The 17,179-nt window shown below is 41.1% G+C and overlaps 1 protein-coding gene across 1 annotated transcript in view; it reads right to left on the minus strand.

The window, feature by feature from the left end:
• The window catches only part of Vps8 (vacuolar protein sorting 8), a 94,213-nt gene that overhangs the window by 38,667 nt on the left and 38,367 nt on the right, over positions 1–17,179 (minus strand). Inside the window, exons 15-17 of the mRNA XM_076174111.1 lie at positions 6,019–6,202; positions 5,463–5,605; positions 2,637–2,793 (exon numbers count right to left, since the gene is read on the minus strand). Of these exons, the coding sequence (XP_076030226.1) occupies positions 2,637–2,793; positions 5,463–5,605; positions 6,019–6,202 (484 nt within the window). The remainder of the gene's footprint in view (positions 1–2,636; positions 2,794–5,462; positions 5,606–6,018; positions 6,203–17,179) is intronic.

Consider the following 17,179-nt stretch of genomic DNA (forward strand, 5'->3'; position numbering starts at 1 on the left):
AATGGGTGGGAGTGTTTTTATGCCTTTCCCTTTTTGGCTACCTCCCTTGGAAGGGGGAAAAAGCCTTGGTATATGTATGTATGTATGTGGCTATTCAATTTATACATGCATGGGTGGAGATGATTAAAGAAAATGAAGAAAAATGGGAGACAAACCAGTTGTTGTTTGCTGACGACACTGTGCTTGTGGCGGAATCAGAGGAGGGATTGAGGAAGTTAGTGACAGAGTTTGAGAAGGTGTATGAAAGAAGGAAGTTGAAGAATGTGGGTGAAAGTAAGTGATGAGATGTACGAGGGGAGAAAGTGGCAGCAGACTGGGAGTATTAAGAGATAGAGACTGGAGGAAGTGGATAGTTTTAGATACTTGGGTGCAAATGTGGTGGGAAAGAGAAGATTGGAGGTGGAGGTAGAATGTAAATTGAGAGAAGCAAGTAAATGCCTTGGTGGATTAAAAAGTGTAATGAGAAATAAACATTTGGGAATGGATGCTAAGAGGAGATTGTATGAAGGAGTGATTCTGCCGACAGCACTGTAACATAAGAGAGGAAGAGAGGAGTAGTTTGAATGTATTTACCTATTTAAATGGTTGTATTTCCTAGTTGTATTATACAGGAAGAGAGCTATACTCATAGTGACCTGTCTTTGTATCTTTCAGCATCTAGTTTGTTCTCAAATTCTTGTATAGTTTTTGCACACACTGCTGCCTCATCCAATTTGTTCCAGATATCTACCACTCTGTGTGGGAAATTATTCTTTTTCAGATCTCTTCTACAACTATCCTTTTTGAGTTTCTTTTCATGTCCTCTTGTTTGAGATGAGGTGCCTGAGAAGTATGACAGGGGTTACTAGGCCGGATAGAGTGAGAAATGAGGAGGTGAGGAGGAAAACAGGGGTGAAAAGGGAGTTGGGAGATAGGATTAATGAAAGTGTATTGGGATGGTTTGGACACATGGAAAGAATGAGTGAAGAAAGATTAGTAAAAGAGGTGTGGAAGGCAGAGGTAGAAGGGGCGAATATGAGGGGGCAACCAAGGATGAAATGGATGGATGGGATAAAAGGGCCATTGAAAAAGAGGGGAATGTCTGTTGAGGAAGGACAGGAGAGGACAGAAGATAGGGGTGAATGGAGAAGGGTTGTGTATGGATGGTGCTGTGATGCATGGGAGTGGGTGGGGGATGGGGGTGAGGGAGTATGTGTGACAAAATTATTTGATGCACCCCAAAGGGATTTCTCCCCATATTCTCTTTTTCTGCATGAAGCGACCTTGCTGTGGATGTGCTGTGTCTTGTGACACTGCTTCTGATCCATGGCAGTGGGCAAGATGCAGGGATGACCCATCATCCATGAGCAGCCAAGATAGGAGGGAGGAAGGGGGTGACTGGGAGTGGAGTATGTGGGATGGAATAGCTGGGAGTGGATTTTATGCCTTTGTTTTTTGGCTCCTTCCCTTGTTAGGGGGAAAGGAGATGCATATATATAGAAAGCCCTTAGTCCCCTTTGGGGGGGGGAAGAAGAAGAAGAAGAAGAAGAAGAAGAAGAAGAAGAAGAAGAAGAAGAAGAAGAAGAAGAAGAAGAAGAAGAAGAAGAAGAAGAAGAAGAAGAAGAAGAAGAAGAAGAGGAGGAGGAGGAGGAGGAGGAGGAGGAGGAGGAGGAGGAGGAGGAGAGAGAGAGAGAGAGAGAGAGAGAGAGAGAGAGAGAGAGAGAGAGAGAGAGAGAGAGAGAGAGAGAGGAGAGAGAGAGAGAGAGAGAGAGCTCCATCAAAGAATAATTTGGCCCAGACTTTACATGAAAGAAAAATACAAAGAGGGGTCTGACCCCATCCCCACCCTCCCTGGTTGTGCCTTTTACAACATACACAGGAAGATGGTGATATTCTATTCTTGCACCACAAGGTGCTTAGGTAAAATTATGAGATGAAGTCACTGGGGTGAGTGAGGGTGGCAAGTAGGGAAGTTAGGAAAAATTAAAACTGATCACCATTCATTTGATTCATAACTGTTGCTAAAAGTTTTACTGACAGGAAAGTCAGCCCTACAGCAGCAAGCAACAGTCCTCAGGCTTTTCCATACCTCTCTCTGGGGAGAGACACTTTTTGTATATTACTATGCAAGCCTATAACTATATCACCAAAAGATGAAGAGGATTAGGAAAAGGATGAGGACATGGAGAAGGACAAGAACAAGGAGGAGTAGGAGGAGGAGGAGAAGGAAAACAATGGTCACTTGTCAACTCTGATGTGAAAAAGTGGTGGATACAGTTGACAAAGAGATCTTAGAGGCTGAGTGCCAACCCCTTGGTCTTGTGCCTCCAAAGGGTTGGTGAAGGTGTTGATGTGATCTTAAGACAAGCAGTCGGGAGATGATTCCCTCTGATTTCTGTCTTGCAACAAGCAAATACCCACTGCTGGTCCTTTCCTTTCATGCCTAATCATACAAACTAGAATAGGAGGAATTTCTAATATTCATTATTCTTAAATCACAACTCTATTCAAATTGAACTATCACCTCCTCTGATAGATAAAATTATCTTAACACTATCTCTCAACACCCATAACAAAAATCTGGTATTATATAAAAGGCATTACGTGTATCATATATTTCAAATATGCCAGAAAAACGTACAAAGTAATCTCATTACCTCAAGTACTGGCTCCAGCCTATAGCCTTCACTTGATTTGAGGTAGGCAGTGACTTGGCTTGGATGGTACTGACACATGAGGTTAATATACTCTTCCTGAAGGTCAGATTCCAATGGTGGCAGGTCCTGGGCACAGCTTGACGAAACATCATTCTCTCTTAGAAAATGACAAAATTTAATGTCAGTACATATATACCAATGGCCTTTTCCCCCTTGTAAGGGGGATAGTTAAATCAAAGTATGGCTTGATGTTTTGTGGGGAAAAAAATATTGAGGACCCATAGTCCCCCTCATTTCACCCCATTTATCTACCTCATATATTGCACATGGAAACAAGTTTGCAGTATTCTTATCCCCTACCATACAAGCATAAAGAAGCAGTGGTTTTTATGCCTTTATTTTTTGGCTACCTCCCTTATAAAGGGGAAAAAAGCCTTTGGTGTATGTATGTGTATCCTCGGAGTGGTGCTGGAGAGATTTAAGAGGAATAGCAGAAGGAGGGGATATTGAAAATTAAGAAGTGGCTAAGCATTCCTCTGAATGAAGACTTGTCTCTAAACATAAAAGAACATTGCATGACTGGTCCCTATGGATGTCATGAAAGTCCTTCAAGTATTGTCTGCATATATCTGTGCAGTCCAAGGAAATGTCAGTAACAATAAAGCTGGTAATTCCAACTTCTTTCTGTCCACTACTCAACTAGCCTCATTTACATCATCATCATCAATTGAGAGCATACACCAGGGAGCAAGGTGCTTTGTCCATATGCCAATGCCAGTCCCCATGGTCTCTCTGAGCAAGCTCCCATGCAGCCATCCTTGCCTCACCCATGAATTCTGTGGGTGTCTCCTTCATCTCCTCTATCAAGAGCTGTCTCTTGTGGAGACAACTCTGTGAGTGGGATCAACATCAGGGAATTGTGGCACATGTCCATATAGCAAGAATATTACATTACAGAATTAAGCTGGTAACTGGCCTAGACTGAGTCCCACAGTATAGTCTAGTTTGATACAGTCATTCCAGTAATACCCCGTGATTTTTCAAAGGCACTTGATACCATAGACATCAAGACTCCACTCCAAGTCAGCACCAAGGGAAATGCCAATCCTCCGAATACTTCCTGAAATGACCCACCACTGTTTTGCACTACACTACTAAGGTATGTGAAGCTTTCCAAGATCTGAATATCCTAGCCACATGCATTGTCATATTGAACTGTGTCATCCAGTAAGCCCATAAATGCCTGGACCTTGGTCTTGGTCCAGGAGACCTGGAGTCAAAATGATCTTGTCTCCCTGTGCAGTGATTCGAGGGCTGCAACCTGGACCTCCAATGACTCCATACCAAGGGGAGCACTATCACCAAAGAACAGATTAGTGACTTTAGTGCTGCCAATAGATGTTCTGCAATGACATTGATCAACAAATCTGTCCAATACCCAGTTCATGCAGGTGTTGCAAAATGTTGGGGCAAGGACACACACCCTTGCCTCAATTCTGAATTAACCCCTTCCATAGGAGGACACCAGCATCAGTGTCTTGATTATATTTATTTTGCAGTTGTAGCCAAGTTACCCCCCATATTCTGTGAACAGGCTTGATCACAATTTCTGTGGTTATCCTTATTCAGGATGAAAGAGACCGAGATAAAGCTGTAACTTTATATCTTATAAAGCATGTACTGTGATGCATCATTGTATCAATATACATCAGGCATCTTGTGTGTGAATATTCAACTCATATTGAGGAGGTTAAAAGGAGAGAACCTGGACCTTCCTCCATACCTTACAGCACTCTATGTCCCCAGGGTATAAACCAGATACCAAGTCAATAATCTTTATAGGAATCATACAGATCCACAAAAGTTACCAGAGCATCTCACAATGCACGGAGTCAAACGTCTTCTTGAGACCAATATAAGATGCAATAATCTCCTGTTGAAACTCACTTTGGCACTCCACAAGAATACAAAGCCCTAGGACTGTTCAGGCCTCTGAAACTTTAGAAGATGTGAACAAACCCAGCTCAGCAACAGATGGGCAAGCATCTTACCTAGCACAATGAGCAGTGTAATACTGTGGTAGTTCCTGCAGTCCTGCTGGTTCCCTTTCCCCTTCCAGATAGGGATTACCTTACCCTTTTTCCAGTCGGAATGGATCATGGTTTTTCCTCTGGCAACTCCACAATGATGTTGCTGATGCCAGATGCCTTTCTATGCTTCAATTTACAGCCTCTTTGACCTCTATCAGAGGTCTATTGGTGCAAACAGCAATTGGCTCACCTCCCACTTCTCTCCACTATCTCTTACCCTCTCCAATCCCCTGCCCAGCATTCTCATTTACCTCTGGTACCACCCCATCATATACACATTGAATAGTTACTGTGCCATGACACATCCCCACCTTTATCTCAAATCACTTGCTCTCTCCATTTCCAATCTTAACACAAGCTCTACTGCTCTTGTAAAAACTCGACTGGTTTAGTTTTAATGCCAAGATTTTTTTTTTTTATGGGGTGGTTAAAAAACAAGCTGTTCAGTCTGTTTTGCAGTGTTTGCTTAGCAATCTACATATCAATGTGGTTTGTAAAGACAAGGATAAAATATAGTATAAGCTCAAAAATCCAGATTATCATTCACTCTTACATTTAACTTAATACTTTATCTTATTTTCTACATTTTTCATTACATTTGAACTTGAATACTGGCCAAGAAGAGGTCTGGATTATCCTAAAATCCATACTATCAGCATCTGGATTATTTTTAGCTTTTACTGTAAATTCAAACAACACTGATTCTTTCGGTAATAAATGTGTTGCAAACTCTCACCTGAATAGGAAAATTGCATTTAAGGCAGTGTAAAGAGTCTTTGGTTCATTCTTCAATCTTTCAACAATGGCTGAAAGAAGCGAGGACAACTGTGTAGTTAGCAACAGCTGCGCTGTCTTGTTGCTATCAATTTCAAGTAAGATCTGAAAGATCACAAAAAATTCTACATAAATTTTATCAAGTAATTATAAAGACTAACTTCATAATGGCCACCCACAAGGGCCTTTATGATATGTATATACAGCAGGAGTAGGCAGTATATCCAAGCCTTTCCAAATTATAATATCACTATTTCTTATTATGTAATGATTCTGAATAGCTATTTTATGAATGACTTCATTAAGAGTATTATTCTATTTTTCTTTGTGCACTTCACTAAAACTATTACTCCACAATTTTTCTTTTTCCAATAATTTCCTCATCTTAAACTATATCAATCTATACAGAGTGAGGATGAGCTTGGAGGCTACCTGGAATCTAGCACATTTGAAAACTGTGATAGAAATATAAACAAACTATACTTAATACAAAGACAATGCAAAAATTTGGTTCTTACCTCAATATGAGCCAGAAATTGCTCCTGTACCTTCTGGACATGTAAATCTGTATACTGGGGTGATGTGAGGACCATCCGAATGTATTGAAACACCTGTTGCTGCCGTAACTTATCCGCCAAATAGCACTCTACTATCATCTCATGTTCTCCCGTTTTTTCATATACAAATTCACATACACGATAACTATCAAGTGGATAAAACCAAAAGTGATTATTTTTAGAGTTAAAAGAGCTTTCATTATGTTTCCACAATATCACTATAAAAAACATGAAACATGAAGATATAATTAAACAATGGAAACACACTGCAAGGCAAATTCTTTTTAAATATCACATTATGTCAAAATATGATAGGCAGTTTGTGACATAGTTTGGAAAGGTATACAATAGGAAACTGTTGAAAGTAAATGTAAAAGTAAGGTGATAAGCTGTATAGGGGAGAGTGATAGTGAATTGGAATGGATGCAAAGAGAAGATTATATGAAGGGGTGATTGTGCCTATGACACTGTATGGGGCAGAGACTTAGAATGTGAGAGGAAGAAAGAAGTTTAAATGTGTTTGAGATGTCTTCTCCTTTTCTGCATGGGGGGACAGAGAGGGGGGCTGCCGATTTTATGAAGTGGCCTTGCTGTGGATGTGCTGTGTCTTGCAACACTGCTTCTAACCCAGGGCAGGGGACAAGATGTGCCAAGATAGGAGGGAGGGTAGAGGGTGAAGGGGAGTGGAGTGTATTAGGGATGGAATGGGTGGGAATGGTTTATATACCTTTGTTTTTTGGCTACCTCCCTTGTAAGGGGGGAAAAGCCTTTGGTATATGTATGTATGTATGGGGCTGATGAAAGATTACTGAGGTGGATTGGGCATAGGGAAAGAATGAACGAAAATTAGCAAAAAGATTGGAAAGCAGGGGTGAATGGAGTGAACTTGAGGGGATGACTGAAGATGAGATGGAAGAATGGGGTAAAAGAGTCTTTGAGCAAGAAGGTAATGTCTGTTGAAAAGGAATGGAAGAAGGCAGAGGATGGGAGTGAGTGGGGAATTGTTGCATATAGATGATATTTTGACATGAGGGGGCAAGAAGGGAGGGTTGCCATGTAAGTGGGGCAGCCCTGCTGTGGATGTAATCTCAGTCCTTGCCATTCACAAGGGATAGGTAACAAAAACTATCACAAATGCTTAAAAATCACAAGCGATTGCTTCTCTCCCAACAGAACCTTAAATACATAGAATTTTTATACCAGTTTGATGTAAGATGGACGAAAAACATAATATAACACAACATTTAATGTTTCAATAAATACATACATACATATACCAAGGCTTTTTCCCCCTTACAAGGGAGGTAGCCAAAAAGGGAAAGGCATAAAATCATTTCCACCCATTCCATTCCTGAATACACTCCACACCCCTCCATCCCCCCTCCCATCTGAGCACCTCCTGGATGACGGGTCATCCCTGCACCTTGTCCACTGCCCTGGGTCAGAAACAGTGTCGTAAGACACAGCACATCCACAGCAAGGCCACTTCATTAAATCGGCGACCCCCCCCTCTCCGTCCCCCCATTGCATAAAAGGAGAGGATGGGGAGAAATCCCTTCGGGCTGCGTCAAATTTTGCTCACACATACTACCTCACCCACCACCCCCCGCCCATTCCACCTCATGCAATCACATCATCATCCATATACAACCATTCTCCAATCACCCCTGTCTTCTGTCCTCTCCCGTCCTTCCTCAACAGACATTCCCCTCTTCCCCAAAGCCCCCTTCACCCCATCCATCCACCTCATCCTAGGACGTCCCCTCATGTTCACTCCTTCCACATCTGCCTTCCATACCTCTTTTACTAGTCTTTCTTCACTCATTCTTTCCATGTGTCCAAACCATCCTAATACTCTTTCATCAACCCTATCTCCCAGCTCCTTTTCCACCCCTGTTCTCCTCCTCACCTCCTCATTTCTCACTCTATCTAGCCTAGTAACCCCCATCATACTTCTCAGACACCTCATCTCAAACACATTCAAACTCCTCTCTTCTTCTCTTATGTTCGATGTTTCTGCCCCATACAGTGCTGTTGGCACAATTACTCCTTCATACAGTCTCCTCTTAGCATCCATTCCCAAATGTCTATTCCTCATTACACTCTTTAATCCACCAAGGCATTTACTCGCTTCTCTCAATCTACATTCTACCTCCACCTTTTCCTGCCACATTTGCACCCAAGTATCTAAAACTATCCACTTCCACCAGTCGCTCTCCCTTAATGCTCACTTCCAGTCTACTGCCACTTTCACCCCTTGTACATCTCATCACCTTACATTTACCCACATTTATCTTTAGCTTTCTTCTATCACATACTCTCCCAAACTCTGTCACCAACTTCCTCAATCCCTCCTCCGATCCTGCCACAAGCGCAGTGTCGTCCACAAACAACAGCTGGCTCACCTCCCACTTTTCTCCATTTTCTTTAACCATCTCCAATCCCTGACCCACTACCCTTGCATTTACCTCTTGCACTATCCCATCCATGTATAAGTTGAACAGCCAGGGCGACATAACACATCCTTGACGAAGTCCCACCTTTACCTCGAACCACTCACTCTCTCCATTTCCAATCCTGACACAAGCTCTACTACTCTCATAAAAACTCTTGACAGCTCCCAGAAGCTTTCCTCCTATCCCGTATATCTGCATAACTTCCCACAGTGCCTTTCTGTCTACCCTATCATAAGCCTTTTCCAGATCCATAAAAGCCCAAAATACATCCTTTCCCTTTCCTATAGCTTTCTCACATATTTGTCTTACCACAAAGATCTGATCTACACAACCCCTACCTGTCCTAATTCAACACTGTTCCTCACCAATTACTCCTTCTGTTCCTCTCCTAATCCTCTCAATCAAGATCCTCCCATAAGCCTTCCCAACTACACTTAACAAACTAATCCCTCTGAAACTACTACATTCACACTTGTCCCCTTTTCCCTTGTAAAGAGGAACTATACAGGCACTCCTCCAGTCCTCCGGCACTCTACCCTCTCTCCAGCAAACATTAAATAACCTCACCAACCAGTCCACCATCACTGTACCTCCCTTTTTCAGACATTCTACATGGCATTCATCCAGACCAGGTGCCTTACCTGCTTTCATCATCTTAACAACTGCCTTCACCTCATCCTTCCGTATTTCTCCTCCATTCTCCTCACTCATCACTCTCATTTTCTTCGTATTTCCCACTGCAGCTATCTTTCCCTCCCTATCCTCCTTCACATTTAGCAACTCCCTAAAATATTCTGCCCATCTTCCCCTTACTGCCTTCTCTTCCATTATCATCTCTCCATCTGTACCTTTTACCTTTTCTTCTCTACTTGATTCGCCTCCTCTTCCTCTCTTAATTTCTTTCCAAAACATCTTTTTATTACTTTCAAAATTTTCTGTCATACTCTTACCCCACTTCACATCTGCTCTCCTCTTTGCCTCCTTTACCTTTTGCTTTACTTCTCTTTTCTTTTCTTTGTGCCTCTCATATGAATCCCTCGTCCTATTTTGTAACCAATCTGTGAAAGCTCGCTTCTTCTCTTCTACAACCTTCTTTGTTTCCTCATCCCACCATTCACTACCCTTTCTTCTATTTCCCCCTGTCCTTCTTGTTCCACACACCATCCTTGTACACTTTATGACTCCCTCCTTGAACCATCCCCATTCCTCCTCCACACCTAGCTCTACTCTATCCATTACTCCCTCCCACTCCACCTTCAGCTTCTTTCCGTACTCCTTCTCATTTTCCTTTTCATTCAGAGTTCACTCTAAGAACCTCCCAACCTTTTGTCCCTTTCCTCTTTCTCCTTCTATCCTCCACTCTCAACTTACCTTCCACCAAAAAATGATCAGATATTCCCCCACCCTCTCCCCTTAGCACATGTACATCCTTAACTCTTCCTATCATAATCCTATTTACCACTACATAATCCATTAATGCTCTATCTACCACCCTTCCCTCCTCCACCCTCTCCCATGTGTACTTAATACAGGAAAGGTCAATGGCAACAGCACAGTTCTTGGTGTGGAGCAGGTGAGAAGTAGTGTTTGCATCGTTTACAACACAAGCCATGTGTAAAAAAGCCAGAATGAGCCTAATCTACACTTATCTAAAAGAAAATAACTACACTATGAAAAAATTACTATGATGTATGTAGTGTAAAGTAGTAGAAACATGAATTTATGCAATGCCAAAATTTGCCCTTTTTCACAAAAACTCAAAGGATGAGGTAGGGGTGGAGAGAAGGGTCTGGTCCTTGTTGGTAAGGATGCAAGTCACGAAGACAGTGCTAGGAATAAAGGTGGAGGGGGTACACCTCATCATTTACATCTAGTTGGAACTAAGATCATATTGATTTCTGGTTATCCTATATAAACATACAAATTTACCTAATGTTATTTACCTAACTGTAGTATACAGGAAAGGAGCAATGCTCGTTGGGTCCTATCTTTTATTCTCTAATTTTCTAACATACCTCGACTCCAATTCATGTACAGTTCTAACTTAATCTAAATATCTGATTTCCAATTATCGTATTTAGATTTGAACTCCTGTACTGTTTGAGCTTGGGCTATGCCACATATTTATACATCTATAGGGAAAACTGTATTTCTACACATCCTTTCTACATGTGGTCTTTCTTAATTTATTCCATGACCTCTTAAAGCCCTCCCATCTTTAATCAGGAGATTTCTTCTCTCAATGCAATCTATCCACTTTAGTGACCTAAACACAAATCATGTCAGCTCTTTCTCTTCAATCTTTCAAAGTTGGTAGACCAGAGCCACACATCATTTTGTCTATGCTAGAGGAAATCTCTACTCATTGAGATATGATGTTACTTTATTACACTGCAACTGTCCCTCTATTATGCTGTCACCCCACTCTTAATACTGTCCTGTACCACTTCTCTTAGTGTGGATTTTTATTTTTGTCAGGCCCTGTGGTAGGGAAGACACAATACTGCCACTGAGTGTTCTCACATGAGTCATAAAAGGCAACTAAAACTGGACAGAGGATAGGACTTGGCATCCTGCTCTCTGTAGCCCCAAAGGGGACATTCCTAAAAAAAGCAAAGGCATAGGAGGGTCTGCGAGGTGTTTTTCTACCAGAACCCTAAAGTTTGGGTCTTTTACTGTGTGTGGGTGTGGTACAGATGAGAGTAAAAGGGATGAGATAGGCAGTATGTTTGTGAGAAAAAAGATGGATGAATTGGCATTGAGTGAAACTAAGTTGAAAAGGAGGGGTGAGTTTGAGTTTTGGAATGTAGTGGGGAGGGTGTTGGGTGTGAAGAGAGGACAAGGGAGAGGAGTGGCCATACTAGTAAGCGAAGAGATAAGTAAGTGTGTAGTAAAGTGGACGGTTTCTTCAAGGTTAATGTGGATGAAGGTGAAATTGGGAAGGTAAGTGTACATGGGCCTGGTAGTGAGAAGAGTTTTGAGGAAAGGATGGCCTTTTGGATAGATTTAAATGATTGCATACAGGGTTTAGGGAAAAATGTCAATGTAGTGGTACTGGGAGATCTCACTGGCAGAATAGGAGATGAACTAATAAACAGAGTGGTTGGGAAGTATGGAATGCCAGGAAAAAATCAATGTGGAGAGCTGACGGTGGAGATGTGTTTAGAGAGCTGAAGATAGCAAATACGGTGTTTAGGAAGAAAGTCAAGCATAAGTACACATGGGGAAGGGTAGTGGATGGAAGGGTAGTAGATAGGGCTTTCATGGTCTAAATAGTGGTACACATGAGAAGAGTAGGAAGAGGTTTGGATGTACATGTTGTTAGGGGAGAGAGTGTGGGGAATACAAGTATCAGATCAATTTTTGGTGTAAGGTAGAGTGGAGGAAAAAGATAGAAGGTAGGGGGTGCTTAGAGTAAACTGCTTAAATGAGAAGGAAAAAGAGGAGTATAAAAGGAAGATGAGAGAAGAGTGGGAGGAAGTGAAGGATAGAGTATAGGAAGGAGTGGAGGAGGAATAGGAATGTTTCAAAAAGGGAGTCACAAGGTGTGCAAAGATGGTGTTTCAAACAAGGAAGATGGGAGGAAATAGAAGGAAGGTGTAGTCAGTGGTGGGATGATGAAGCCAAGAAGGTTGTAGAAAAGAAAAAAACAAGCATTCACAGATTGCTTACACAATAGGATGAGGGAAACATATGAGAGTTACAAAGAAAAGATAAGTAAAATGATACAGGAGGGAAAAAGGAAAGCAGAAGTAAATAAGGGGGCGAGTATGACAGAAAATTCTGAATGTAACATAAAGATGTTTTGGAAAGAGATCAGGAGAGGAAAGGAAGGTGAATCAACTAGAGAGGAAAGAGTAAAAGGTGTAGATAGAGAAATGATAATAGAAGAAGTGGTAAGAGGAAGATAGGCAGGGTAATTTAGAAAGTTGATAATGTGAAAGAGGATAGGGAGGGAAAAGTAGTTGCAGTGGGAGGCACTAAGAAAATGACAGTGATGGATAAGGAAAATGGGAGAGAAATAAAAAGAGGTGAAAGCAGTTATTAAAATGATGAGAGCAGATAAGGCACCTGGGTTACATGGGTGTCATGAGGAGTGTCTTAAAAAGTGAGGTACAGTGATAGTGGACAGGTGTAACGTTTGTCTAAAAGAGGGTGGACTGCTGGTGGACTAAAGTAGTTCTACTTTACGAGAGAAAAGGGGACAAGTGTGAGTGTAGTAGTTTCAGAGGGATCAGTTTGTTCAGTGTAGTTGGGAAGACTTACAGGAGGGTTTTGACAAAGAGGCTTAGGAGAGGAACATAGGGAGTATTTGGTGAGGAACAGTGTGGGTTTAGGACAGGTAGGGATGTGTGGATCAGATTTTTGTGGTAAGATGTGTGAGAAAGCTTTAGGAAAACGTAAAGATGTTTTTTTTTTTGGCTTTTATGGATTTCAAAAAGACTTATGACAGGGTAGACAGGAGGGCACTGTGGGAAGTACTGCAGATATATGGGATAAGAGGAAAACTGTTAAGGTCAGTCAAGAGTTTTTACAGGAGTAGTAGAGCTTGTGTTAGAACCAGAAATGCAGAGTGGTTTGAGATATAGATGAAACTTTGTCAGGGATGTGTTATATCACCTTGGCTGTTCAATTTATACATGGATGGGGTGGTGCAAGAGGTAAATGCAAGGATAATGGGTCAGGGATTGGAGATGGTTAAACAAAATGGAAAAGAATGGGAGATAAGCTAGTTGTTGTTTGCTGGATAAGAGGAGGGATTGAGTAAATTAGTGACAGAGTTTGGGAAGGTGTGTGAAAGAAGAAAGTTCAAGATAAATGTGGGTAAAAGTAAGGTGATGAGATGTACAAGGGGAGACAGTGGCAGCAGACTGGAAGTGAGTATTAAGGGAGAGAGACTGGAGGAAGTGGATAGCTTTAGATACTTGGGTGCGAATTTGGCAGGAAAGGGAGGAGTGGAGGTGGAAGTAGAATGTAGATTGAGAGAAGTGAGTAAATGCCTTGAGGAATTAACCCCTTCCATACGGTGATGCCTACGTAGGCGTCATGAGGAACAAGTGGGTATGCGAGGCTGCCATATCGGCGTCTTGATTATATTTATTGTAGTTGTACCTGCGTGACCCCCACATTCTGTAAAATGGCTTAATCATATTTTCTGTGGTTATCAGAATTCACGGGTGAAAGAGAGAACGATTGATACAGCAGTGACTTTATCTTTTATAATGTGAGTATTATGATGCAACATCGTACGTCTGGCAGCTAATGCTGCCCGCAAGATTTTGGCCCGGAATGAAATGGTTAAAAGAGTAATGAGAAATAGACATTTGGGAATGGATGCTAAGAGGAGATTGTATGAAGGAGTGATTATGCCGACAGAACTGTATGGGGCAGAAACATGGAACATAATAGAGGTTAGAGAGCAGTTTGAATGTGTTTGAGATGAGGTGACTAAGAAGTATAATAGGAGTTATCAGGCTAGACATAGTGAGAAACAAGGTGAGGAGGAGAACAGGGGTGGAAAGGGAGTTGGGAGACAGGGTTGATGAAAGAGTATTGGGACGGTTTGGCCACATGGAAAGAATGAGTAAAGAAAGATTAGTAAAAGAGGTGTGGAAGGCAGAGGTAAAAGGAGTGAAGATGAGGAGCCAACCAAGGATGAGATGGGGTAAAATAGGGTGGGGTAAAAGGGGCATTGGGAAAGAGGGGAATGTCTGCTGAGGAAGGATGGGAGAAGACAGAATACAGGGGTGAGAGGAGAATGGTTGAGTATGGATGATTCTGTGATGTATGAGGGGGACTGGGTGGGGGATGGGGGTGAGTGAGTATGTATAAAAAATAAATTGACACAGTCCAAAGGGATTTCTCCCTGTCTTCTTCATTTCTGCATGAGGGGACGGGGGGTTCCGCCAATTTAATGAAGGAGCCTTGCTCTGAATGTGCTGTGTTCTGCTACACTGCTTCTGACCCAGGGCAGTGGGCAGGATGTAGGGATGACGCGTCATCCAGGAGGACCCAAGATGGGAGGGAGGGAGGGGGGTGGATGGGAGTGGGGCATGTGGGGATGGAATGGGTGGGAGTGGTTCTTATGACTTTGTTTTTTGGCTACCTCCCTTGTAAGGTGGAAAAAGCCTTTGGTATATATACGTATGTATGTAGTAGAGCCTGTGTTTGAATTAGAAATGGAGAGAGTGAGTGGTTTGAGGTAAAGGTGGGACTTCACCTGGGGAGTGTTATGGTCTTGGCTGTTCAATTTATACATGGATGAGGTGGTATGAGAAGTAAATGCATGGGTAATGGGCTTAAGATTGGAGATGGTTAAAGAAAATGGAGAAAAGTGGGAAATAAGCCAGTTGTTGTTTGCTGATGACATTGCACTTGTAGCAGGATCAGAGGAGGGATTGAGGAAGTTAGTGACAGAGTTTGGGAAGGTGTGCAAAAGAAGGAAGTTGAAGATGAATGGGGGTAAAAATAAGGTGAAGAGATGTACAAGAGAAGAAGGTGGTAGCAAATTGGAAGTGAATATTAATGGAGAGAGAATGGAGAAAGTGGACAGCTTCAGATACTTGGGAGCAAATGTGGTGGGAAAGGAAGAAGTGGAGGTGTAAGTAGAGTGTATATTGAGAGAGGCAAGCAAATGCCTTGGAGGACTAAAAAGTGTAAAGAGAATTAGACATTTGGGAATGGATGCTAAGAGGAGATTGTATGAAGGAGTGATTATGCCAACAGCACTGTATGGGGCAAAAACACGGAATATAAGAGAGGAAGAGAGGGACAATTTAAATGTGTTTGAGATGAAATACCTGAGAAGTATGGTAGGGGTTACTAGGCTGGATAGAGTGAGAAACGAGGAGGTAAGGAGGAGAGTGGGGGTGGAAAGGGAGTTGGGAGATAGGGTTGATGTAAGAATATTGGGATGTTTTGGACACACGGAATGAATGAGTGAAGAAAGATTAGTAAAAGAGGTGTGGAAGGCACAAGTGGAATGAATGAACATGAGTGAGTGACCAAGGATGAGGTGGATGGATAGGGTGAAAGGGGCATTGGGAAAGAGAGGAATGTCTGTTGAGGAAGGGAGATGACAGAAGACAGGGATGAGTGGAGAATGGTTGTGTATGGATGATGCTGTGATGCATGGATGGGGTGGGTGGGGGATGGGGGGTGAGGAAGTATGTGTGAATGATATTTTGATGCAGCCTAAAGGGATTTCTCCCTGTCTTTTCTTTTTCTGCATGAGGGGACAGAGAGGTGGAGGTCACCAATTAAATGAAGCAGCCTTGCTGTGGATGTGCTGTGTCTTGCTACATTGCTTCTGACTCAGGGTACTGGGTGAGATGCAGGGATAACCCATCATCAGGGAGGAGCCAAGAATAGAGAGAGGGAAGAGTGGTGAATATGAGTGCAGTATGTGGGGATGAAATGGGTGGGAGTGGATATTATATATATATATATACATATATATATATATGTATGTATACATATATACATTATATATATATATATACATACATATATATACATACATATATATATATATACATATATATATATATACATATATATACATACATATATTACATATATACATATATATATACATATATATATATATACATATATATACATATATATATGTATGTATACATATATATATATATATATATATATATACATATATATATATATATATACTAGTATATATATATATATATATATATATATATATATACATATATATATATATATATATATATATATATATATACATACATACATACTATCAGGCCTCGCCCAACACAACATCACCATGCATGAAATTTAAAGTTTACAATGTTAGGTAAAATATCCCAGCATTTGCTGGACATGACCATGATTCATGATAACACGATTTGAATAGCTCGCCAGGTCGCATTGTGCACCGGTGTCTGGAGAGGGTCTGGGAACCTAACTTATTTTTTTCCATATGACCTGTAATTTGCCCAACACTAATTTCATTCTGCACAATGGGCTACAGAATGTAACACTCATGTTGGGCAAATCTGATTGTATATTTACATACATACATACATATATATATATATATATATATATTTTTTTTTTTTTTTTTACATACATACATACATATATATATATATATATATATATATATATATATATATATATATATATATATATATTTTTTTTTTTTTTTTATTTTTTGTTTCTTTTTAGTTTCTTTGAGAATTTAAGTGTATAATGATATTCTTATACTAAAACCATTACATTATATCTAATCAAATGTGAATGTTGCAAAAAACATCAGAAAAACTTTATGACGTCATCCATTGAAAAACTGGCTAAGTTTTCATCTCTGAATGCAGAATGCTTGCTACACATCAGGCTGCTTCACAAATCACCCAAATATTGAATTAGTAGCATATGCTAGTCAAACATTAACATATGTGTGAAAGATCAAATACAAATACAGTGAATGGCAAGCACTGAGTCTTTCTTGCTTCATTATCTCTAACCCACAAAGTGGACAGGAGACCGGGATGATCCTTCATCCACAAGGAACCAAAATAAGAAGGAAACAAGGGTGGAGGATGGAGTGGAATGGATGAGAGTGAGTGTATTCCTTGACTGGCTATCTCCCGCATAAGGGGGAAGAAGCCCTTGGTATACAGATA

Source organism: Oratosquilla oratoria, chromosome 35 (genome assembly GCF_046742065.1).
Source record: "Oratosquilla oratoria isolate Oo_2021 chromosome 35, ASM4674206v1, whole genome shotgun sequence".
NCBI classification, from domain to species: Eukaryota; Metazoa; Arthropoda; class Malacostraca; order Stomatopoda; family Squillidae; genus Oratosquilla; species Oratosquilla oratoria.